The sequence below is a fragment of the Petaurus breviceps genome, unplaced genomic scaffold (genome assembly GCF_028583685.1).
Source record: "Petaurus breviceps papuanus isolate PSGF00001 unplaced genomic scaffold, PetGlider_PUasm1.0 176, whole genome shotgun sequence".
NCBI lineage: Eukaryota > Metazoa > Chordata > Mammalia > Diprotodontia > Petauridae > Petaurus > Petaurus breviceps.
The window spans coordinates 6535697-6560761 of NW_027185771.1; the positions used below are offsets into that span (position 1 = coordinate 6535697).

Consider the following 25065-nt stretch of genomic DNA (forward strand, 5'->3'; position numbering starts at 1 on the left):
AAATAAGAGGATTAGACTAGATGATCTCAATCAATCAACATTTATTAAGTGCCTACTATGTGTCAGGCACTGTGCTAAGCTCTGGAGAGAAAAAGAGGCAAAAAACAGTCCCTGCCCAGAGAGTTTACAATCTAATGGGAGAGACAATATGCGAACAAATATATATATATATATATATATATATGTAAAGTAAGCTACATGCAGGAAAAATCGGAAATTATTAACTGAGGAAGACACTGGGATGAGATTTTACTTGGGACTTAAAGGAAGCCAAGGAAGTCAGTAAGCAGAGATGAGGAGGGAGCACATTCCAAGCAAGGGGGATAGCCAGAGAATGCCTAGAACCAAGAGATGGAGTGTCTTGTTTGTGGAACAGCCAGAAAGCCAGTTAGTATTTAACAGGGGAGTGAGTATAAGGAGACTGGAATGTAGAAGGGGGCTAGGTTATGAAAGGCTTTGAATGCCAAACAGAGTATTTAATATAAGGGGCCACTGGAGTTTACTGAGTGAAGAGTATGGGTGTATAGCATGATGGAATCTATGCTTTAGGAAAATCACTTTAGTTTCTGAATAGAGGATGGAATGGAGTGGGACTAGAGACTTGAGGCAGGAAGACCTGCTAGGAGGCTACTAGAACAATCTAGGCATGAAGAGATAAGGCTCTTTTCAGCTTTGCGTCCCATGAACTAAATTTACCTGGTGCAGACTAGGGTAGCTCCTTGAAGAATGGAACTAAGAAGCTTGAGGAATGTCTGAAAACTTGAAGAAAGACCTCAAGGTCATTTGCTCCAAACCCTATTCAAACCTGAATTTAATTAACAATGTCCCTGATAAGTATATATATTCTCAACAAATACTTGAATTAAGAGATGAAAGAACAGGTGTCACACTACTTAAAATGGATGTGCACAAATCTGCAGATCTGACAACTTGCACTCTACATAATTCTAAGGCTAGCCAAAGTCTCTGCTGAACCAAGCTATTACTGATGATTCAAATAGGTACAAAGGAGGCTCCTGAAAACTGGAGCAATGCAAATGGTTCTTCACATTTATAAAAGGAAAAAATGATTAGATTTTAATTTAATATTAGATACCTTAATCTATAGAAAACCTGGAATCAAGCTAAACCATGACTTGGTGATTCAAGGAGGAATTTAACTAGAATAAATTTTGGCCCATAGTAATGATTTTTGTTTCTGGACTATAAAATATTCGTAGCAAGAGGATAATTTTCTATTACTTCACAGATACAAAAAATATTGTTTTTACCTTTTCCATATGAAAACTTTCTCCAAGTTCTTCCATCAGTTCTAAATAGCTGAACAACTCCCAGAATCCAGTGGAAACAAGTTGAAGTACAGCACAATGAATTTACAGGGATGATTAACAGTCCCTGAGAACTATAGCAGAACAGGTGGAAACAGGAATCTACTCACTAGTTTGAGTCAATCCTTTATTAGGTGAGGGAACTGACAGCAATGCCACCTGCTGCTAAATAAGTACTGAAAGAATTTCAATCTAACTGGAAGGACAGCACCCATATCTTGTTCCTCAAAATGCTGGCCTTAAAGGAAGAAGATGCTACTTTTAAATAAAGTTTGCAAAAAGAAAGTCTGTAAAGAACAAATCAAGTGAGTGGTGACATTTGGTATGAACTACCAAGAAAGATGCTTTCAAATATAACAAAGAAAGCACAACAGCCTGCCTGTAGATAAATACTGTCAGGAACTTTTTCACTTTCCACTAGCAGGAAGCAGTGTTTAAAAAAAAAATCACTTAAAAATTTTTTTAATACCCATTTCTCCAAAGAGCTCAAAGTAAACACTGCCAACAAAACATATTTTAGTACATAAGTACTTTGCAAAGGGCATAAAATTCTGAAGTGGGAAAGCCCTTGAAGTTTTAAATCAAAGAAAGCACAGATTTTTACCACAACAGAACACAATTTTAAAGTATGTATATAGTTCACCATATAACAGCATACTCAGTGGACTGATTTTGCTATAAAAGAAAGGGGGGAAGTTTAATTTTAAGCAATCCTTCATCACTTGGATCATCAGAGAAAACTGAGTGTAATTAAATGAAGAAATAGAGTGGGAGGTCAGGGACATTTGACTTATGGAATTAGTCCTTAGTGGCTTTATAGTATCTATGGAGTCATGTATAAATTTCTTTTTTCTTGAATCAGTATATTTACATAAATTAAAACAAACACCATATGACTACAATTAGGCCTACAATTAGTTAGCCTTTAGCTCATTTACTACTCATGGAATCCAGCAAAAATCAAGTGACAAAATTCAAAATCCATTCAACCCCATAAGTAAAACACAGAGTAATAAATGAAATAGGATGGAAGCTGGCAAAAAGTTACAGACAACTGAATACAGCAAAGCCTTTTTTAAAAAAAAATCAAGAAAAGGCTCTTTCTAAGGAATCTAAGGAAAAAGAATGTCAAGATTTGGGGAGAAAAAAGAAAAGAAAAATTTGGAAGTGAAATAAAACATTTTTACAAGAAAGATGGTAATATTAGTTCAAATGGATTAGTAACAGGATTCAGTCATTCTTATTTTATAACTAGGTTAAATTCAGGTACACGAAAACACAAGTCTTACCGATTTCAAATCTAGCACTCTTATCTACAAGTTCTTCTCAAAGTGTGATTCCAGAGGTACTCTGGGGTCTCCAAGACCCCTTCAGGGGATCTTCTGCTCTCTCTTCTGACATCCCTGGCTTATTTCAAAAGTACCAGCTAAAATCTCATCTACCAGAAGCCTTTCCTTATCTCTTGTAATTCTAGTGCACTCTCTCTGTTGATTATTTTCCATGCTTCCTGTATATAGTTTGTTTACAAATAATTACTCGCATGTTGTCTCCCTCAACATAGACTGTGAGCTCTTTGAGAGCAAGAACTGTCTTGTGTCTTTCTTTGTATTCTCAGCACTGTGCAGTACCTGACACACAGTAAGTACTTAATTTACTGATTGATTTCTAATATAGTAAGTATCAACAGATATAACCCATATAAACTAAAGCTCTTGGGGGTGGTGAGATGATGAACGGTTTTAAGAGTGTCAAGGGGTCCTGAACACAGAAAGTTTGAGAATCCCTGCACCACACTATGCAATTTTTCAGAAGCTGTATTGAATTGGTTTCCTTTAGTTAGTTTTATTAGTTGAATTTGTTATTATTTCATGATTTTATGATATAAACACATTCCATTGCTCTCTTTGGTTTGGTTTTTAAGAATGGATATTTTTCAAAGGGCACAGGCAAAAGTTGTAGCTTTAAAAAGCATACATCAATGACTATTATAGATAGTGTAGCAGCTGCTGGTATGAGGAAGTTAAGCCTTTCCAAAATCATTCAAACTCACAACAAAATAGTATCAGCTGCCCTGAAGCTCAAAGCAAACTGAGGTTTAAAACGCCATGGAGAACTGAAACTGTTGATGCACAAAAGTCTAATTAATTCTCTGAAAACAGACAAAGACCTTCAGAGGGATCTAGAAAATGAAAGGGTTGTAATTGATTCCTCTGTTGTCTAGTTAAGGCTTCCTGAAGTTGGAGGAACAAACAGCAAGAATAATTTAAAAACAAATAGCTGCTAACTGTTCTTGTGAAGAAAAAACTACTGTCACAGGCAAAACAACATAAAAGCTAAAGTACTCAAGATTGAGAAAAGGTAGGTTTTACTGATGAAACTCACCTTTTCATTTAAGGCTATGACAAAACTATGATCAGAAAAAGTTCAGATGAGTAGGTAAGATTGGGTATCTTCATCAGACTATAAAACATGCACTCCAAAACATGTTTGGGGGATTTTAAAAAAAGTTTCCAGTGGATCTGGAAGTCTTGATCCCACTGAGGGAATACTAAATGATGGTACCTATTTATCCAAGAGATAGAGAGAAAGACATTTCAGCTGCCTGTGAACTTGACTGACTTAAAACTGTTAAGACTTGGAAAAATGAACTGTTTGTAGAAGGTATGCTTAATATTCCATGTGGTAAGTGTGATCTCATGATGAGTAATTAAAGAACATGTCAAAATCTTGTGAGCTCAATGCCAAATCATGTGAAATAAGTGAATGGAGCAAAAGGAAAACATAACGAATATTAAAATATTTTTAAAGAAGCTATATATATATATTATATGTAGTACAAGATATAATATAGAAATAAAAATATAAAGAAACAAAAAATTATAATTTACTTGCATTGTCAATAATTTTGTCCACAGGGGCAGCTAGGTGATGCAGTGAACAGAGCTTGGAGTCAGGAGGACCTGAGTTCAAATCTGACCTCAGACACTTAAGAGTGCTTAGAGTGGGGAAAGGCTTGAGGCAGAGAGACCAATTAGGAGGCTACTGCAATAGTTCAGGCTGCAGATAATAAAGAATTGATCTAGGATAGTAGCTATATGGATCGAAAGAAGGATATAAATGTGAAAGATACTATGGAGGTAGAAACAGCAACAGTTAGCTATTTGATATGTGAAGTGAGTGATAGTAAGGAGTGGAGGGTTACATTAAGGTCACATGGACCTCTGTAATTGAAACCTTTTGCTAAATAACAAATATTATAAATTATAAGTAATACAAAGAAATAAAGACTTACTAAGTATTTCAAAATGAAATAGGCGGCAGAATCAGACTGGACAAAGTATCCTGATTAAAACTTAAAGAGACTGAAAAGTTGTTACTTTATGTGTTGACAATAATTTAAAATGTAAACAAATGGTTGTACTGATGTTCAAACATTGTTTTTTTAGTAAAATAATTAAAAAATAAGTTGAAAATAAATGCTGGGCAACATAAGAAAATGGAGATAAGAAATTCTCATAGTGGAAGTACAGGGGGCAGCTAGGTGGTGCAGTGAGTAGAGTGCTGGCTCTGGAGTCAGGAGGACCTGAGTTCTGATCTGGTCTCAGACACTTAACACACACACACACACACACACACACACACACACACACACACACACCCCTAGCCATGTGATCTTGGGCAAGTTACTTAACCCCAAGTGCCCTCTAAAAAACAAAAAATAACAACAAAAAAAAGTGGAAGTACAAACAACATGAACTTACCAGCTTATTTCCTAGAGCAGAGCAATCAGGGAAGTGAAAAGGAACTAGTAAAAGAGTGTAGGAGGAGGAAAATGAGAACTGCCATAAAATAAATATTCCAAGTGGGGCAGTTATGTGGCGCCATAGAGCACAGAGTGCTAGGACTGGAGTCAGGAAGAATCATCTTCCTGAATTCAACTCTGGCCTCTGATACTTGCTGTGTGACTATGGGCAAGTCTGTTTGCCTCAGTTTCCTTATCCATAAAATGAACTGGAGAAGGAAATGGCAGACCACTCCAGTATGTCTGCCAAGAAAACTCCAAATGGGGTCAGGAAGAGTCAGACACAACTGAAATGAATGAACAAGAACAAAAAATATTCCAAGTAGGGAGGATATATCAAAAACTACGAAAAATGAGGGTCAGATTATAGTGAATATTTTAGAGTGAAGCTTTTTGAGTCATGGACCCCTTGGGTAGTCTGTCAAAAACTATGGACCTCTTCTTAAATTATGTGGGTGAAGAGGTTTTAAAATGCACAAATTAAAGTAGAAAGGATTGAGAAGGAAACCAATTAAAGTGAAATAAAGTTATCAAAATATTAAAAAGAAAAACCAAACAAACAAGTTCAGGGATCCTAGGTTAAGAACCTTTGGTTTAGAGAACACTTACTGACTTATCCCCAGGAACCTTATATTTCTTTAGTGATGTTTCTGATAATCTTCTCATCTTAAGGATTTGTGATTTCATTCTGGGTACTCTTTCCTTGATTCAGATGATAAGATTTCTAATCATTTAGGTGGGATTCAAGAATTGCTGAGGCAAAAAATTTCACTATCTGTAGCCAATTTTGTGATCAGTCTCTCCAAAATGAACTTAGGCTGATCTTTGGACAAGAGACAAGATAGTCCATTATCAAATTCATACTTTCTTTATATCTGCCCTCTACTTCAGCAGAGGAGTATTTGTATTTTGTGTGTGTGTGTTCCTCTTATGCCACGTCAGGAGTTTACCCACTTGGGATTAAGAGACAAAAATTTTGTGATTTAAAAGGTTCCCACTGATTTAGAATTTGCATGAAAGAATTAAAAGTAAACAGACTAGTAAAGACTATTAATAAATATTATTATCTTTTTGGTTTAAAGTCAATTGAGATTTTGAAAATTATATTTATGGTGCATATTCTCTAACATGTTGCCACAATATATCATTTATCCTTTTAACGTCTGGAAACAAAGAAGAGGTTGGTTCAGGATGGTACTAGTGAATGCTAGGATTCTCGGATATTCTGAGATGACATCAGAGGAAATACCTGGATAAAGCTGTATAACAGATGCTAACTGGTATCTGACAAAACCCTTACACTTATTTAAACTTTAATGTTTGGGGGGATATAACTCTCCTCTTTGTAGATGAATAGAATGTGAAAAAATTATTTAATCATAGTATCCATCAAAATTCCTACATGTCAGAGAACTTTGAAAAGTTTAACTTATCCTGGAAGGGTGATTAGAAAGACATGTTTGCAACAGAAATGGGATACCCTACACAAAGTTATCGCTCTAGTAAAGACTCAAAGTTTCAAATAAAATCCTCTTTTTCTGTTCTTTTGTACACTGAAATGTTCATGTTTGTTCACAACAAAAATTTCCTAATAAAAGTTCACGATTAAAATAAAGATAATCTATTGTTACAAACCCAGATGGTCAAAGAAAGGCCACTTTTGGAAATGCTGGTCTAGCTGAAACTCTAGCCTTTCAAGAATAAAGGATTCAGGTAAATTAGGGTAATAGGTCCTAAGATTTTAAAGCCTTTTAGCACCAATGAGATATGGTTTAAAGAATATGGAACAATCTTATCAATAATCAATGTTAAGAGAATGTAACAGATAATTAACAGAAACACAGCCTGAGGATCCAGGTTGTAGGGTTTAGGTCAGAAGGGACATTAGTGATTAAACAGTTCTACCCATCATTTTGTAGCTAAGTTCCAGAAACTTTAAGCAACCTTAATAGGTCACAGAGCACTAACTTGTGGCAGAGCCAGGACTAGACTTTCCAACCCAACATATTTCTATTAAGCTTGCATTCTTAATTCTGAAAATCTTGATGTATAAAAAACCTACAAGACTCTACTTATAATGCAGGAAGGCATGGACACAAAACTGAAAGTAGCTGATCTAACTAGGAGATTCTGTAACTAAACCATCTGCCCATGTATCATGCTAACTTCATTAGGACATTTAATGTTAAAATTCATGCTCTTGGTAAATTAAAAAATGGGGTTGGTCCTCTCTATTTTTTACATAGTTCTATTTTCATTCTTCTATTCAAAAGTGGCAAAAAGAATCCTTAATAAAAGAATTTTAAATATGAATATAATGGAATATACAGTGCTCCAGAAGTTTTAAAAAAATATATCCTTCTGACTTAGAAAGCCGAATTGGAAAAACCACATTTTTAAGGGAAGGAGAACATAATAAAAAAACTTCTAATAACAAACTAGTCACAGAAACCCAGCAGTTAAACTCTTGGGCCTTTCAAGTTACTTTTTCATAGGACATGTAAAAGTCAAATTTGATCCCACTTCTAAGTTATTGCAAATTAATAAAGTCTAAATTAAGGGAGTTTTACTATTTATTAAAATGTATACCCCCGGCTGCCCCCCCCCAAAAAAACTAGAAGGTGACTTTTTTTTTTTAAATTAAAAAAGGTTTTGTCATCACAGTGTTCCCTTAAGGAGGAAGCTCTCCTGCAACATTCATGTTTAATTATGGAAGATGCCTATTGAATAAAGTGAGGTATACAGACAGTGGCAAACCTAAGTCATGGATTATTAAAAAAAAAAACCATCTACTGATTTCAAGAAATCTTCTATCATAATGTACAAACCCATAGTGATATCAGAAACCACCCTGAACATTTGTAGAATGCACCCACAATTCAAGGACTAAATATTTATTAGCTTTTTGCTTGGACCTGAAAAACACAAATAAAGCTTGGACATACATCAAGTTTACTCTTCTGTCTCTGAGCCCAATACACTGGCATCGTGCTGCTTAAGTGAATTCAGGCAAAATGCCAGTTGGTGGTCTGCCAACTCACACTGAATTAGGAGAGCTGTTTTTATGTCCAGGAGGTGATGAGGAAATTTTGAATAGACTAGGGAGAAAGGTTACAGAGCAAGGGGGACATGAGTCAAGATATTCTATCTATACCTCATCGACTCCCAGAATCTATAATTGGCTGTCTCAATAGCTGGCAAGAGAGCTAGTGAATTAAAGGGCTTGATCATACTTTGGCAGAAAAGTAATAGAAGAAGATTAAAACAGGAAGTATAAGGTAAGTCACAAATAATGGAGAAACTAGAGGTTTACCAATGGAAGTCTATTCCTCAAAGGCTACCTCCCATCAGTAACCTCCTGAAAGAAATCTGAAAATGAAAATTTGCAGGAACATCAAGAGACAAAATCCAGAGTGTCAAGGTCAAAGAAAAAATACTGTAAGTAGCCAGAGAAAAAGAGTTCAAGTGCCGAGGAAATACAACAAGATTTAGCAGCTACCATTACAAAGGAGTAAAGAATATAGAAAACAAGGGCAAAAGCTCATAACCAAGAATAACTTAGCTAGGAAAACAGAATGTAATCCTACAGGGGGAAAATCGGCCTTTAATGAAAAAGGACTTCCAATCATTCCTGATAAAATATTACAGTTAAGTAGAAACTTTGAACTACAAACACAGGAGTAAGGAGAAGACAAGTAACCAATAAGGATGAAGTGTTTGCATTCTAATGGAGAGAGAAAGGATAAAAGCATCCTGAGATCTGTAATGTCCCCTGGGATTAAAGATGGAGTTCAATAAGATGGCTGTTCTGGGATTAATACATGTTATGTTGTGATGATCTTACAAACAGGAAAGGGGAGGTAGGAAGGGTGAAACATACAATAAGAAGAAGAGGAATAGGAGGGATGAACTTATTTTCTCATGTAATCAAGGGACACAAATAGAAGTCTATACAAATGATGAAAGGGTAGGGGGGAAATAGCTGTTATTTGAACCTCACTTTGAAATGATGCATAGTGAAGTGAGCAGAACCAGAATAATTTATACTATAACACCAACATTGTAAAAACACATTTTGAAAGACTAAGAACTCTGACCAATGCAACGATCAACAATGATTCAGAATGCTGCCTCCCTCCTGAGTGGTGATGGATCAGATGTGCAGAGTAAGACATGCATTTTTGGACATAGCCAATGTGGGGATTTTGTTCAGCTTGATTGTGTATTTGCTGAAGGGGTTTTGATTCCATCCCTGGGGGTGGGGATGGGGATGGGAGGAGGACAACAAAGTGGGAAGGAGACAAGTTAATGACTGTTAATTGAAAAAAATATTTTAAAAATTAAAAAAAAATACTGTTGAATTATTATTGGATTATCTTCAAATTACGACAAGCAGTGTTATCGCTGTATGATGCCATCAATCTTTCCTTCTCTTTCTTGGCCAAACTCCTAGAAAAAGTCTCCATTCTTTGTCTCTACTCTTCCTCCTCTCACTCCCTTTTCAATTCCTTGCACTCTGGCTTCCAACCTCACCACAACTGAAACTGCTCTCTCCAGAGTTACCAACAATCCCTTACCTGCTAAATCTGATGACTTTTTCTCAACTGTCATCTTTCTTGACCTCTCCAAAGCACCGACATTGTTGACTACCTCCTGCTCCTGGATACTGTCTGTTCTGTGATTCCTCCCTGGCTGCTCTTTCTCAGTCTGCCTGGCTGGCTGACCATTCAAACCATGCCCCCTTACTGAAGGTGCACCATAAGGCCCTCTTGGGCCCCCTTCTCTTTTTTCTCCACACTCTTACTTCATCATCTCCTAAATATTATGCCAGTGACTCTTAGATCTAAATATCTAGCCATCATCGTTCTTCTGAGCTCCAGTCCCTCATATCCAACTTCCTACTGGACATTTCAAACTGGGTATCTCAAAGACACCTCAAACTCATTGAGTCCAAAACAGAATTCATCATCTTTCTCCAAAATGAATCCATTTCCCAAACTTTCCTTTTTCTCTAGAGGGAACGATTCATTCTTCCAGTCACTCAGAACGACAATCCCAATGTCATCCTCAACTCCTCACTCCCCAAATCCAAACGATTGCCCTTTCACCTTTACAACAGGTCTTGTTTTCATTCTCTTCTCTCTATTAGCCAGCCATCATGTTAGTTTAGTTCCCCCAAAGTGTGAACTTTGTAGCTCCAAAGTAGCTCCAATACACTTCTTGCCTCAAGTTTCCTCCCACTCCAATCTATCCTCCATAGAGCTGCCCTGATGACTTTCCTAAAGCATAGGATATTCCCCTTTTCAGATTCCACTGGCTCCCTTATTAACTCTAGGGTCAAATATAAACTTCTCTATTTGTCATTTAAACACAACTTCACAATTTGCTGTCAGCCAACCTTTCTTGTCTTCTTACACATTACTCCCCTCCACACTCCCAAAGGCCCAGTACCTCATAACCAGCACTCCATTTCCCACCTTTGCCCTGGCTAGCCTCATAACTAGAAGGCATTCTTTCCTCATTTTTGCCTCCCAGAATCCTTGGTTTCCATCAAGCCTCAGCTCAACAATAACCTTCTATATAAGGCCTTTCTTTATCCTCATAATAGTTCCTGGTATCTTTCCCCCATAAAAAAAATCACTTTACATCTGTTTTGTATGTATACTTGTTATTAATGACATAATTTAATTTCTTCAGGGGCATAATCTATTTCACCTCTGTCTTTATATTCCAGCGCTTCAGTAGTACTAGCTTAGATGCTAGCTACTTAGTAAATGGTAGTTGATTTTTTTAAAAAAGTTCAGAATAGCAAGTAAAAGTCACAACAAATTTTTCTATAAAGTAGATATGATTTTAAGTGCCATAAGTCAGGAAGCCTCAATTCAGTAACTTCTCCTACAAAAAATTAATCATTATTCAACTTTTATGCATATCATTTAAAATTGATAAAATGAGATTTAGTTCTCAGATGGCAGACACACTAGGTTTTTTTAAAAGAAAGTGCAGTTTTTACAATAAAATTTAACTATTTCTCTTATCTTAAAAACTTTTAGGACACTCTGCTCAAAGGATTTTTTCCTTCTGCTCTCTATTTCACTATTTTCCTCCTAGTTCCTTGCCCAGTTCCATTCCATGCCCAAAGTCCTATATTTACCTTACTGAAGCATTTAGAAAGAAACTAGGCTTCAATTCTGCATAGCTAAACTTAGAAGATAACAGGGTTCATTCAGGTCCATCATCTCTCATTTCTATCACTCAGAAAGGGCTTTCATCTGTGTGGTGCTTTCGTTTTAATAATTTTGTGAGGCAGGAAGTATATTTTTCTTATTTTGCAGAAGAGGAAATTCAGATGAAGTACTCTAACCATGAGCTCACCATTTTATGGAATCGTTTCAGCCATGTCTGACTCTTTGTGACCCCCATTTGGGCTCTTCTTGGCAAAGACTGGAGAGGTTTGCCATTTTCTTCTCCAGCTCATTTGACCCACGAGGAAAACTGAGGCAAATGGGGTTAAGTGACTTGCTCAGGGTCACACAGCTGGTAAGTGTCTGAGGTTGGATCTGAATTCATGATGATGAATATTCCCAATTTCAAGCCCAGTGCTCTATCCACTGTACCAGCTAGCTGTCCCAAGCTCAGCACAGCAAGTATCTAAAGTTGGATGTGTGAACCCAGGTCTCACTCCAAATCTAGCACTTTGATAATCATTTAGAATCTAGACCAGGAGTTTCCAAACTATTCCTCACAAACTGATTTTTAAGTCCCCAAACTCTTATCATGAGATGCAAAGAGCATAATAACAATAATAGTTTTAGAAAAGAGAAAGAACAATTGGCTTGGAGGTGAATCAGAAAAAGCTTCAAGGGTGACAAATATTTGCTGGGGAAATCTATGGTCTGAAGTAAGTCCTCAGGTATCAGCCCAAATATGACTTCATTATGACCTACTTATAACTTCTACCCCAGGAAGTTACATGAATATCACCTTCAATATTATGTAATTAACAAGATATTTTATGATCATACCTTTTAATTTTAACATCATGAAAGTATCTTTACATAGCGTTTTCAGAGTTCAAAGTGTTTTTAAAAAACACACACATACACACACAATTTACTTATTTAAAAAACCCATTACTTGAAACATACAGTCTATTTTCCTATTCAAATAAGCAAATAAAGGACCATAGGCTCTCAAATTGGAAGGGGCGTTCTAAGTCCAAAAGGACTAGCTGGGAAAGTAATCATCAGGTTATATTGGTCATTGTATATGAAGACACTACCACATAAATGGTACAAAACTTAAAAGAAAAAAGGCCTGGAAAAAACAATTTCTGGAATCTCCTAGCTACACATACTTTAGTGACGAAAAAATGAAATACCAAATTACTCTTAAGTTAAAGACTCTCTCACTTAAAAAACAAAATTGTAAAGGGAGTGTATTTTAATCTCCTCCAGCACCACTTAGTGTCCAAAAAGAATTAAACAATATTTTGTCCCAGGGAACATAGAAGAGAAATGAGTAATTGTCTCATCTGGAACATAAAATCTACTGGAAGACTTGGCAAATACTCCCAAACCTCACCTACCCCTACACCCAAAGTACCTGGGAAATATCCTACCTTGGTGGCTGAGGGGATCTAGGTTTTGGTTTCTCCTTTTCTTTTTCTCGCTCTTTTTCTCTGTCCCGGTCTCTGTGCTGCCTGTCTTTTTCATCTCTCTTGGCTCGTTCTCGTTCCCATTCCTCTTTCCTTCGTTGGCGCTCTTTGTCCCGTTCTCTTTCTCTTTCTCGCTCTCTCTCCCTTTGCCGCCGTTCCCTTTCTCGGTCTCTCTCACGTTCCCGTTCCCGTTCTCTCTGTCTATTTTCTCTCTCTCGCTCCCTTTCCCTCTCCTGAGTTAAAAAAAAATGCACAACACAATTATTTAAACATATTTACTTAACTTGATCATGAAAGAAACAAAGTTTATAGTTTCAAATGGTAATTAAATTTCAGTTTCATCTGAGAAAATAGGAAACAATGAAGTTGTTGCTAGGTACAATGTTAAGGAATGGATTAAACACTAAACCAGAGCTGCACAAATAAAGCTTGAATATTGAATTCAGGTCAACAAATACCTATCCAGTCCTCTGGAATAGCACCAGAGAACTATTTTGAAACTTTTATCTACTCTTACTCTGAAATGTTCAAGTCTATCATAGTACAAGAACTATGAACATGTGCTCCCTCACTTTGAACTCCAAATCACTGCATCTGTGAAAGAACTGGCTTGGCTTTGCATTGTTTGGTGGTGACATCCTGCCTCAGAGCATGCTTCCCTACCATGGCATTTATCTTTTCACAAATGAGAGGAAGTTCTGTGGCTAATGTTCTAAGAGCTCCTTCTAATCCCTAAACCATAGACTTTGTCCCCATTGCAGAAGAGCATCCATTCCCTACAACTGGGACAAGAAGAAAGCTAACCAACAGACTTTCTCCCTGACACTAAGGATACCCCTTTCTGATATCAGGCCAAATTAGAATGACTTTTATTATGTGTTCTAACTTTTGTTTTGAAAGTCCACTATTTTGTAATAATGTCTCATAAGTCACAGTGGTGATAATGGCAATGGCTTCTAGCCAAATTTCTGCTTAGGCATATCATGATTCAAGGTGATGGATGAATTATGAACAACCTGTAAGTACCTGGCCATGGACTAGTTATTCACAAATACAGATTAATTGGCAGAGAAAACCAATCTAAATTAGGTGAGTCTAAATATCCAGCTTTTAAAATATAAGAAATGCAGCTTTAAGTACCCAACTTACCCCAAGAAAAAAGTGCTCACAACTCAGATCTACAAACTGACTATAATGAGATGAGAATGAATGATAATTAATACATCAATAGTATTTAATACTTTGTAATAACCACCACAAATCTAGGATTGGAAAGATCTGAATGAATTTTAATTTTAAGTAGAAATCCTGGCCATTCATTTTAGCTATGATAATTTGGACACTAACAAAAAAATTCAAGCAAATCTTACACACAAAAAAAGACTGCAGTTACAATGAAAAATAAAACAACATACAAAAAAGCAAAAAGTTTAGAAATATATTTATATATTTAATATATTATATAATATACATTATATTTATATAAATGTATTTATATATAAATATATAAAATATATTATATTTAATACAGAAAAATATTGTTGAAATATGATTCATACTTACTCGATAATTATGATATGGTTCAGTTTCTGTATATTGCACTCTGAAGTTCTCATATTGTCCACCACGCCAAAACCGTTCTATTTCATAATCATAATAAGGATCTGAATACGGTTCAAGTCTGAAGAAAAAAAAAAAGATTGGCAATTCTACTTGCAGAATGAAGGAAAAAAACCCACATGCAACATTATGAATAAACAAATATTTACTCAGAAGCTACAGGGCTTAATTGTGCTACATGCTATAGGACACACAAATGAAATTATGAACCCTAAACACAAAATGCCTACATCTAACTGGAGAGATTAGCAACATATGTATAAAACAATCAGATAATAACAAAGTCTATAATATAGTGCTCAGTATATAGTATGGATGATAAGCACTTAGAGCTAGAAAACTGAAATCAACATGACTGAAATAATCAAGGAAGGCTTCTATAAGTGGAAATTGAGATGAGCCAGGACATAAATTGAATAGGATCTTCTTAATTAAGTAGGATCTTTCATTTATTTAATTATTACTGTTTTAAAAATTTCCACTTCCAAATTCCTTCCCCCCCTTGAACCCCTCCCCCACCCTTTGAGAAGCCAAGCAAAAATTATACCTGTGAAGTCATGCAAAACTTTTTATCTATTAACATTCAGTTTTTTGATTTTCAGTCAATTAACTAGAATCTTAAATGATCTCTGATCCAGTAATCTTTTTTTCCCCTTTATAATTAGAGGAAGGGAAAGGGGAGAGAAGATGAGACTATCTTCAACTGTTACTTAGTGTTAATTACTTGAATGACTTCAATTATTATCTCATTTTAGATGACTCCAAAATCTGTATTCTGTTCTGATATCTTTCCAGAACTCTAATCTTTTACACTACACTGGATAGCACCATTATTGCCTCAGTAACCTAGGCCTGAAACCTTAAAGAATCTTTTGACTCTTTGATCTTTCCCCCCAACTCCCAACTTTCCCCTAACACTGCCATCTACTTGCCTCTGTCAAATACTGCTAATTCTACCTCTTTGATATCTTACAAATGCAATCCTCCCAAAGCAACCACTGTAATGCAAGCCCTCATCCTGGAATAAAATAGTCTCCTAACTATGGCACCAAGCATTTTTACTTCTCCTAATACTTGGAGCTTGGGCTTTAATCATATCAGTCACCTGCTAAAATCACCATTCCCACCACAATAATAATAAACTTTAGTGGTTTCCCAAGAGTGTAGAGGATAACACTAAATCCCTTGTTCTGACCCTCCAGGACCTGATAAAAGCATGCACCAACCTAACTTTCCAGATGTCTTTTCAGCATACAACAGGAAAAAAGTTTCTCCCTCCTTCAAGACCCAATTAAGGAGTCATTCCATGAAGGGTCTCCCAAGAAATATCTCCCTCAAGTTTTCTCACAGCACAGGATGTCAGACCCATTCTTTTCTTCTGATCACACTCTACCTCCTACTATGTATCTCCTGACAGACTGTCAAGTCTTTTGAAAGCAGGGATAACTTTAGATACTTTATATGAGAAGCAAATAGCACAATGCTTAGAACACAGCAATCACTCATATATTTGATGAAAAGAATCAACACTGGTGATAAAGTTTAAAGATTTAGGAGAAATGACGGAAAAGATATCAAAGATTTTCTAAACAAGAAGCCAAAGGCAATGTTTGAATCACTTACACCCTCAAACTACTAATAAGTAAGAAAAGAAGGAAGTATGACAACAGAGGAGATGCAAGAAGAAAAGAACAGCTTTGGTTTTACAACAACTCAAATGATTCACTCACATGCAAGAACCTGCTACCTGCTCAAGACCTAGAAAAGCTCAAACAGGTATCAGGAAATCTTAGTTACTTTCTACTACCCCTAGAAGCAATTGGAAACGGCATCAGTTGCCCAATTTAGATCTGAACTCCTCAATTGAAACTCAGTGCCTCTAGGTGTTTGATTACAAACTGGAAATGAATCCAAAATCCCCAAAGCTGAAATTTCTCACAATTTCTTATTCATTTTTCTATGTAGCAATAGACGAAGTTTACTAATCAGAAAGCAGTCACACTGTTTAAGTGGAACCGTAACACACCAGCTAGTAAAACTATGCTATAAATTATAAGTTAAAAATTTTTTAGGTAGAAAATAACCTATTTAGACATCTTTGATTATTTTCTAAAGCTTGCCTCACCAAGCTATCAAAAAGATAAAGTCTTCCAGGCTTAATGTAGTGCTATCTTCAAAACTCTTGCTTATGCTTTACTTGAGAGAAAAGTCAATGGACATTAGAGAGAATCCAAATGGAAAATTCAGCTTGGAAGTTCCGCTTCCGTCTTCAGGCCCTTTGCTCAATCCTGGATGCCCAGCCCACCTCAGCAAACATGTCCTTTATTTGTTTATGGCAGTTTCACCTGTGTTCTTGTGGCGATGCCTCTTCCAATTTGTTCCATGTATTTTCATTCGTGTCAATGGTGCCTGTTTTTAATACTATGTATCCACAAGTGATTTTGAACTTGTTTCAAATATCATCCACTATACTTACAGAGAGTTCTTAATTTAAGGCAGACATTTTAGGGCTAAGTATATAAGGAACTCTATCCCTTTAAGGTAAAGCCAAACTATAACTTACTGTGTTCAATACAAGTACTATAGTTATAAGTTAGAATTATCATCTTAAAGAAAAGAAATTCCTTTCATTAAAATAATCCTCATAGGAGAAAATTGTGTTTAATTTCTGGAAAAGCTGAATGGAAGAAGAAATCATTTTCCTTTGACTAAACTGTTTCAGAACATTATTTGCCCTGCAGTTCTGAAACAGGCGATGCTGAAAACTACTGTATTCCCACCCACCTAAATTATTGCAATATCTTCCTGACAGAACTTCCTGTTCTACTCTTCTCCCATTCCAATCAATCTTTCATAACTCTGGCTACAATCAACTTTTTTTTTGGAGGGGGCAGGGCAATTGGGGTTAAGTGACTTGCCCAAGGTCACACCGCTAGTAAGTGTTAAGTGTGTGAGGTCGCATTTGAACTCAGGTCCTCCTGACTCCAAGGGCGGTGCTCTACTCACTGTGCCACCTACCTGCCCCAACAATCAACTTTCTTATGCACAGATCTGGTCAGGTCATCACTTGGCTTAAATTTTCAGTGGTTCCCTATGACCCATAACAGGTAAAATTAAAAAACCTCCCTCTGGCATTCATGGTGACCTATCTTTCTGTTTCATCTTCCATTACAACTTTTTATATACTCTGCTTTTGCCAAAATGAAACAAATTCTGCCCTGCCAAACAAGCCCCAAGCCCTGTGCCTTTGCTCATGCAATGCTTGAAATATTCTACCTACTCTTGATTCATTTTTTAAAAGCCCAACTAAAATTCCATCTCCTCTCTGAAACTTCTCCTAAACATATTTCAACCCAGTATAAAAAACGAATCCTTCCTTTTTAGAACTCACACAGCACTTTAAACCTCTCTGATTTTTTATCTAACAGTTTTATTAAACTTTACATATAATTTTGTCTTATACTCCAACTAGACTATAATCTCAACAAAGGCAGCTTACATATCTTTACTTAAACTTATAGTCTACAAAAAGCTAAGATCTTGATTCAGTTGAAAAATCATTTATTACTGTCTACTATGCAGAAAGTACTATAATATGGATAAAACACAAAGGGAAAAGTTTCTGTTTTCAGGGAGCTTACATTCTAGCAGGGGAGGGGGCAGGAAATACCACCTTTACTCAAATAATATAACCACTTAGATAGGGAAAGAGCACTAATAAATAGGGAAATCATTAAAGGATACCCAGAGAAGGTGACACCCAAATTGAACCTTGAAGAAGTTAGGGGTTTTAAGATGTGGAAGTGATGAGAAAGTGCATTCCAGGCACACAGGATAGCCTGTACAGAAACATGGAGAAAGAAGATGGAATGACAACTTCAAAGAAGTGTATATATGCCTGTTTGACTGTGGAAAAGTATGTGTGAAGAGGAGTAATACGAAATAAATCTGAAAACGTAGGCTGGACCCAGACTATGAAAGGATTTCAATGTCAAGCTAAAGAGTTTGTTACTTTATTCTAGAGGCAACAGGGAGCCACTGGAGATTCAAGCAAGGGAGTGACATGTGCTTTAAGAAAATTATTTTGGCAGCTTTGTGTAGGATGGTTTGGTGAAGGGAACACCTGGAAGCAGAGAGACCAATGAGGAAGCTGCTTCAATAGTCCAGGCAAAAGGTGATGGGGGCCTAAACTAGGGTGGTAACCATGTCACTGGATAGGGCATGGTCATTATAGGAATCAGAAATAAAACAGGTAAGACTTAATAATCAACTGGATATAAAGAAAATGAGAGAATGAAGGTCTCTAGAGAGATATGAATCAGGTTGATTAGAATGGTGGTGTATTTAAGAGAAAGAGCAAAGTTTGGAGAAGCATAATTACAATGATATTAATAATGGGTGATGTGAGATTTTTGCTCAGGCAAGAGATCAAAACTGAATATATTGATTTAAGAGTATAGAGATGATAACTAAACACATGGGAGCTTATTAGATGAAGAGATCTTAAACTTAAAAATGGGCATGATATCAACATGAATACTTAGATGACATCATTTTTTGGTTTGTGTACTTTTTTAACATAAGGATGCTTCTGCTAATGGTATCTTAAATCTGAAACTCAAGAATGAAGATGGCATTTTCGACATGGAAGGTCTGTATCTATACTATTACCTTCCACTATTCCAGCTGTCCTTGTCAGACATGTTGAAAAGTTTAGGGGTGGCCAGGTAGCACAGTGAGTAAGAGCACCGGCCCCAGTGTCAGGATGACCTGGGGATTGAATCTGGGCTCAGACACTTAGCACCCACCCAGAAACACCTGGCCATGTAACCTTGAGCAAGTTACTTAACCCCAATTGCTTAGGGGTAGCCAGGTGGCTCGGCGAGTAAGAGCACTGGCTCCAGAGTCAGCATGACCTGGGATCGAATCCGGGCTCACATACTTAGCACCACACCCAGAAATAACTGGCCGTGTAACCTTGAGCAAGTTACTTAACCCCAATTGCTTAAAAAAAAAAAGAAAGAAAAGTAATCAGTTTAGATTGGTTCATTCAAGTCAATAGTATTCTCTCCATTTTCCAAAGTGATTTTTAAAATCTTAAATTAAAAAAAACAAAAAAACAACAACAGCCCACCATATGGCCCGAACTTATCTATTATTTGTACTCTAGAGTACTATGTCACAGAGTTTATATGTACATACATATGTAGTTTCATAATGCTTGCAAAGTACTATACAGTCACTAGACACAACATGGTACAGAGCATGTGGCTTGAAGTCAGGGGATCAGGGAATTGTGGCTTGGACACTGTGTTGCTTTGGGTAAGACACTTATCTCTGAATCTCAGTATCTTCATCTGTAAAACAGGGTAATTATGTTAGTACTGATATACCTCACAGGGTTGAGGTGAGGAAAGCATTTTTGTAACCCATAAAATGCTACATACATAAAAATAATTTATATTATCATTATGAAAAACAGTTATGGGAGATTTAATGAGAGGAAATTTTAGTGTACCTCTGCTCCATCAGGTCTGGCAAGCTGACAGATCATTAATGACAGAAAAGATAAAAGATAAACAGCAGGTGAGGGGCTTTAAAATAACAGCTGCCCCTTCACATGTCCATTACGCTTTCTGTTCTATTAAATTCCTATCCTCCCACCTTTTGCCCATTTTCTTTTACAAAATATGTTCAGATTTGTCAACCAGTCTTTGGATATTAACTTCTTGGGAAATAAGCTGTGAATAACCATTTGAATCCTTCCCCCTCCTATGCCATAAAAGCAGGAATATATTTTCTTTGTAGAAGAGACAAAGTAAGATCCAGAAAAATTCCAAGTTCTGCTTCACTGGACCCAAATATAATAGTCTTTTTATTAGCAAAATGCTTCATCTACACAGGTCTTTAAAACCCTGCCGCTCTGACTTTGGGTTTATTCTTTTCTAGCAGTTCTAATTATACTTTATCGGGTAAAGCTAAAAGTTCACCACTCTTCTGAGAGCAAAAGGACACCTAGGCAACACTTTCTTACTAATTTATTCATTCAGAGAGTACATAAGAACCTACTATGTATCAGGCATAAATAAAAGTTTCATTTCCATCTTTGCCTGAGCCATTAAAAGGTCAATGGCAGAATTGAGTTTTGGCACTGAATTTTCTTTGAATACAGAATATTAAGGGATGTTCTGAAGCCATATTTGCATATATGATCATTTCAAAATATACTTAAGAAATCAAGGGTCAGTTAAAGTTATACGACTGAATACTAGACAAATATCTATCAGTCCCATGCATCACTAAGTTTTAATTTTCATTTAAATTCATGAATACAATTCATGTTGATACATGATGACTTTTTCCATGATCGATAGCAAAAAGTGACTAACTACAACTGTGAAATTCTGACAAACCAATTTGGACTGTTAAAAACTTTAGTTTATGCCAAGTAACCAGAATGAACCAAAATGATTCTCTTTGGTAGAAACCTGGCTTTAAGATGTTCCTTATGTCTGAACGGTGATACAAATAATAAACTTACAGAGAAAAGCTGTGACCCCACTAGGCTACAGAAACAGCTTTTTGCTGCCAAAAGCATGCTCCTATAATCAATTTCTAGCAACATGGTGAAGAGAAACAAAGGCAGCAGTGTTGGTCGGCAGTGGGATCTGTAACCCAATCCCCAAGTCAAGGCTCAGTATGTCTTCTGTGTTTTTATGTCGAGTTCTACAGATTTCCTGTTTCCTGATGTACCCATGCAGGGCTGAGGGAAGCAGAAAGGAGCACAAGGCTCCTGGAGCAATTACAAGATATGCTCTCAGACTTGATGGGAACAGCAGATGGCTTGTTGAGGGGACACCTACTATAGCACAAAGCCCCAGTAATTACTTAAAAGGATCTAAATAAAAGAAAAGTCAATTGCTAATATATAGACAGAAGCTGTTTCAGGGATGCCAAACATTACACTGGAACAAAGTTAATATACTCTAGGTAAATACATGAACTTACACTTACCAACTTCCTGCCTACTGCACAGGTGTTTTTCAGGTAAGAAGACACCTCCAAAAAGAAGGGAAGCAATTCCTCTTTCAAATAACTACCAAAGAATTCTAAGACTAAGAGAAAGATATACTGGTATTGCCCTCCCACAAATCATTAAAGAAAAAATGGTTCCACTTCTTACGCTGTATCTCTGACATCTCTAGTAATCCGATAATTCCATTCTCTGAAAAATTCATTTTCTTTGTCAAATTCCCGCTCATCTTCTCCAATGGTCACTGTAAACCTTTTTTCTTCAAAATCAGGCTCCTGTTCTTTTCGAATGGTTGCCTTTTTTAATACCTACCATTGCAAGAATAAAACAACATATAATTCATTTAAAAAGAAAATACTATCACAATAACTGAGGATGGGGGAAGGGAGAAGAGAAAGGGGAAAAATTAGCAGTCACCTGTATTCTGGTTTGGAATCTAGCACTCCCAGAGACCCTAAATGGGAAGGATGCTAAAATTAACACAGCAGTCAGGCAGAAGCTGCATAATGGTGTAGAAACTTAAAAAAAAAAGATGCCTATAAGCTTTGTTAAAGAATCAAAGCACAGAAAAGTATCCAACAAAATCACAAATCTCTGGGACCCAGTTTCTTCATTTGTAAAATGAGGGGTTTAGATTAGATCTTTAAAGGTCTTTCCAGATCTAGATCCCATGATCCTAAATGATACTGATTTTTGGAGCAAATAAGCAAATCAAGTTCTTCATTAAACCACTGGTTGCATCCAATCCTTAAGCCAGGTATACCAAACACAGCCATGGATTTAACTTATATTCCAACAGGGAGAGATCCTATCATTTCCCACAAATAGTTTTGGGATTGAGTCAAGAGACTGAAAATATTCAAGCAGCCAAAAGCAAGGAGGTGAAGAGAGAGGTAGAATAGGAGACAAAAGGCTCGTAACAATAGGGATAAGACTTAACTATTCAAAACAATTGCTTAGTGTCAATATAATCTGTTAAGGTCACTCAAGTTTAAAAAAAAAATTGAGTGAGGGGAAGGAGGAGGTGAGAAGACAGAAAAATAAATAAAAAGGATATATAGAGGAGAGAAAAATGCAGTGACTAATTTGTTCATCATTAAGAGTTTTCCAGAAATGAAGTCATATCCAAGAGAAGGGGCTAACATTTTATCTATACAAAGACTGTGAAGGAAGGGGGTGATTCTTAGTTGTTGGACGTTAAGGAAGGCTGTAGTCAGGGCTGTAGTAACAGACTTTTAGGTCAAACGTATTTTGTGAAATTTTCTTTAGTAAGAAATTTGGTTTAAGAGCAGGTTAAACCTAATATATGCTTGCACAAGGCACCTGACAATTACTGGATGTGGTTTTAATTTCCAACCAAATATAAAACCAGCAATAATTCATTTATATAGTGCCTTAAAGTTCACATACCTTCTTTATAACCTAATGAGGCTATTATGATTTCCATTTTGTAGATGAGGAAACTGAGGCAGACAGATGAACTGACTTGTTTATGGTCAGTCTCATAGCTAGTATTAGAGCTGGGATTCAGATTCTTTTGATTTCAAAACATTTGCTTTTACATCATATTGCCTTTAAAATAATAAGATCTAGTCTTCTCTTCTAAGTAGGTTGTAGTGTATCCTTCCCAGGGGCTGAGGCCATCTGACCTAGTTTATAAAACTTAGGGATATACTATTTACTTATGTTTCCCTTAAGAAAAAAATAAGGGGCGGCTAGGTGGCGCAGTGAGTAAAGCACCGGCCCCAGAGTCAGGAGGACCCGAGTTTGGTTCCAGCCTCAGACACTTAACACCCACACAAAAAAAACTAGCCTTGTAACCTTGGGCAAGTTACTTAACCCCAACTGCCCTCCAAAAGGCAAAAAAAAAAAAAAAGTAAAAAGAAAAAAATAAAAGCTACAATTAGGACTATAGTATTTAGAACTGGGAAGAACCTTCAAGATCTAGTCCAACCTCGTATTTTATAGATGGGTAAACTGAGGCCTAAAGAGGGGAGGGAAGTGACAAACAGGTAGTAAGCAGCAGAAGCAGGATTCGAACCCAGGTCCTCTGACTCCAAATTCGGATAGCATGAGTCCACAGAAGTGTGAAAATAATTCCCAGTGGCTTTACTGTGTTTCATTTCATTCTCTCTGGATCAGATAAATGCTAATTTTTAGGCAATGAAGAAGACTGTATTTTTCCTTTCAGGTTTTCTGCTGTCCTTTTACCTCCTTTGCATGCCGGAGTCCTCTCTCCCAGGCACTCTCTGTTGGGGGTTCTGGAGGTGGTGGAGGCAGAATTTCATCAACAACTGGTCCACCCTATTAAAAGATTGAACAAAAAAATTAAATCTTTATTGTATGTTAAAAAGTGGAGATGACAAATATAGTCTTAAGTCATCCATGCTGTATCCAAGCTGCCACCTTGATAAATCAGATGTCTTAGGGCCACTGACAAATGGAAAACATGCATTTGAAAAACATATTACCTAAAGCTACAAAAATGCCTTCTTACAACTATGGAAGTCATTGGATTTAGGTTTGAGGACACTAACAAATCTCAGAATTTCTTATTCAGTCAGTATCAGAACATTTTAAGTCTGAAATTTAACCCCACCCCACACTCCCCAAATCTACTTTTTTGATGAAAAGAGAAGTTCATACCCAAGGATTGGCAGGCATCAATGGATGAGGTCCAACAGGTGGTGCACCATTGGGTGGAAAAGGATCTGGTTTTGTTATTAAAGAATAGTTTCCTTTGTCATTCACTCCAGGATGGATAAACCTACAATTCATCCCCCATGTACAATGACCTATAAAAACATAAAATCAGGTAAGGATTTGTCCATAGCTGTTTCTTTTTTTTAACTCTGCTACCTAACAGATCTATATAGGATAAAGAAATTCAAGATACTGTATAATACTTCATAAATTCTAAATACAATAAGTATGCTATCAGCTGGAATTCAAACTGATTTTCCTATATGAAATTAGATACTAGTATGAACCTTCACCTGAAAATGGATAATTAACTCAGATATCTCTTTTATAAAAAAATAATTTAAGTTCCTACAAATTAGCTCAATAATAAATTTGGTTTGAAGGATGAAAAATACTCATTAAATAGATGGTTAAGAATTATTATATAAGAACTGAATTACATGTATAAGAAACTGAGTATATAAAAATTATAGCTTCAATAGAGGCAGTCATGCTAAAATGCATTTATTAAGTACTAGGCACTGTGCTAAGGTGCTAAGGACAATGGAGAGAAGAGGGAAAAAAATAAAACACACATGCCCTTGCCAAAGGGAAACTGGGTAGACAAAGGTATGAGGATCCACCTATATGCAATAATCTGGAAGAAAGTTATCCCATCTCTCCTGCTTCAGCACAGTGCTAGGCACATTTAATCTATAACTGTCAGCTTCTGTAAACTGTAAAAAGGATAACAAGAATAAGAGGACCTTGAAGCAGGGAAGCAAAATGATTTGTAACATCAGAAATCAGCTCAGGAGTATTAAAAAAAAAAAAAGATCCTACTTTATCAGTTAGCCAGAAACAAAAAAATTCAGGGAAGTATAAAGTGTGCTTTTCACTCTGGTGAAACAGCCAAACTCTACAAATGTAGACTACTGTGAAA

The 25065-nt window shown here is 36.4% G+C and overlaps 1 protein-coding gene across 7 annotated transcripts in view; it reads right to left on the reverse strand.

Moving 5' to 3' along the window:
• The window catches only part of ZC3H18 (zinc finger CCCH-type containing 18), a 76801-nt gene that overhangs the window by 30947 nt on the left and 20789 nt on the right, over nt 1–25065 (reverse strand). For all 7 annotated transcript variants that reach the window (XM_069085572.1, XM_069085574.1, XM_069085569.1 and 4 more), the window contains 5 exons: nt 24087–24235; nt 23652–23744; nt 21591–21748; nt 14351–14468; nt 12752–13020 (listed from right to left, as the gene is read on the reverse strand). In XM_069085572.1, the coding sequence (XP_068941673.1) occupies nt 12752–13020; nt 14351–14468; nt 21591–21748; nt 23652–23744; nt 24087–24235 (787 nt within the window). The remainder of the gene's footprint in view (nt 1–12751; nt 13021–14350; nt 14469–21590; nt 21749–23651; nt 23745–24086; nt 24236–25065) is intronic.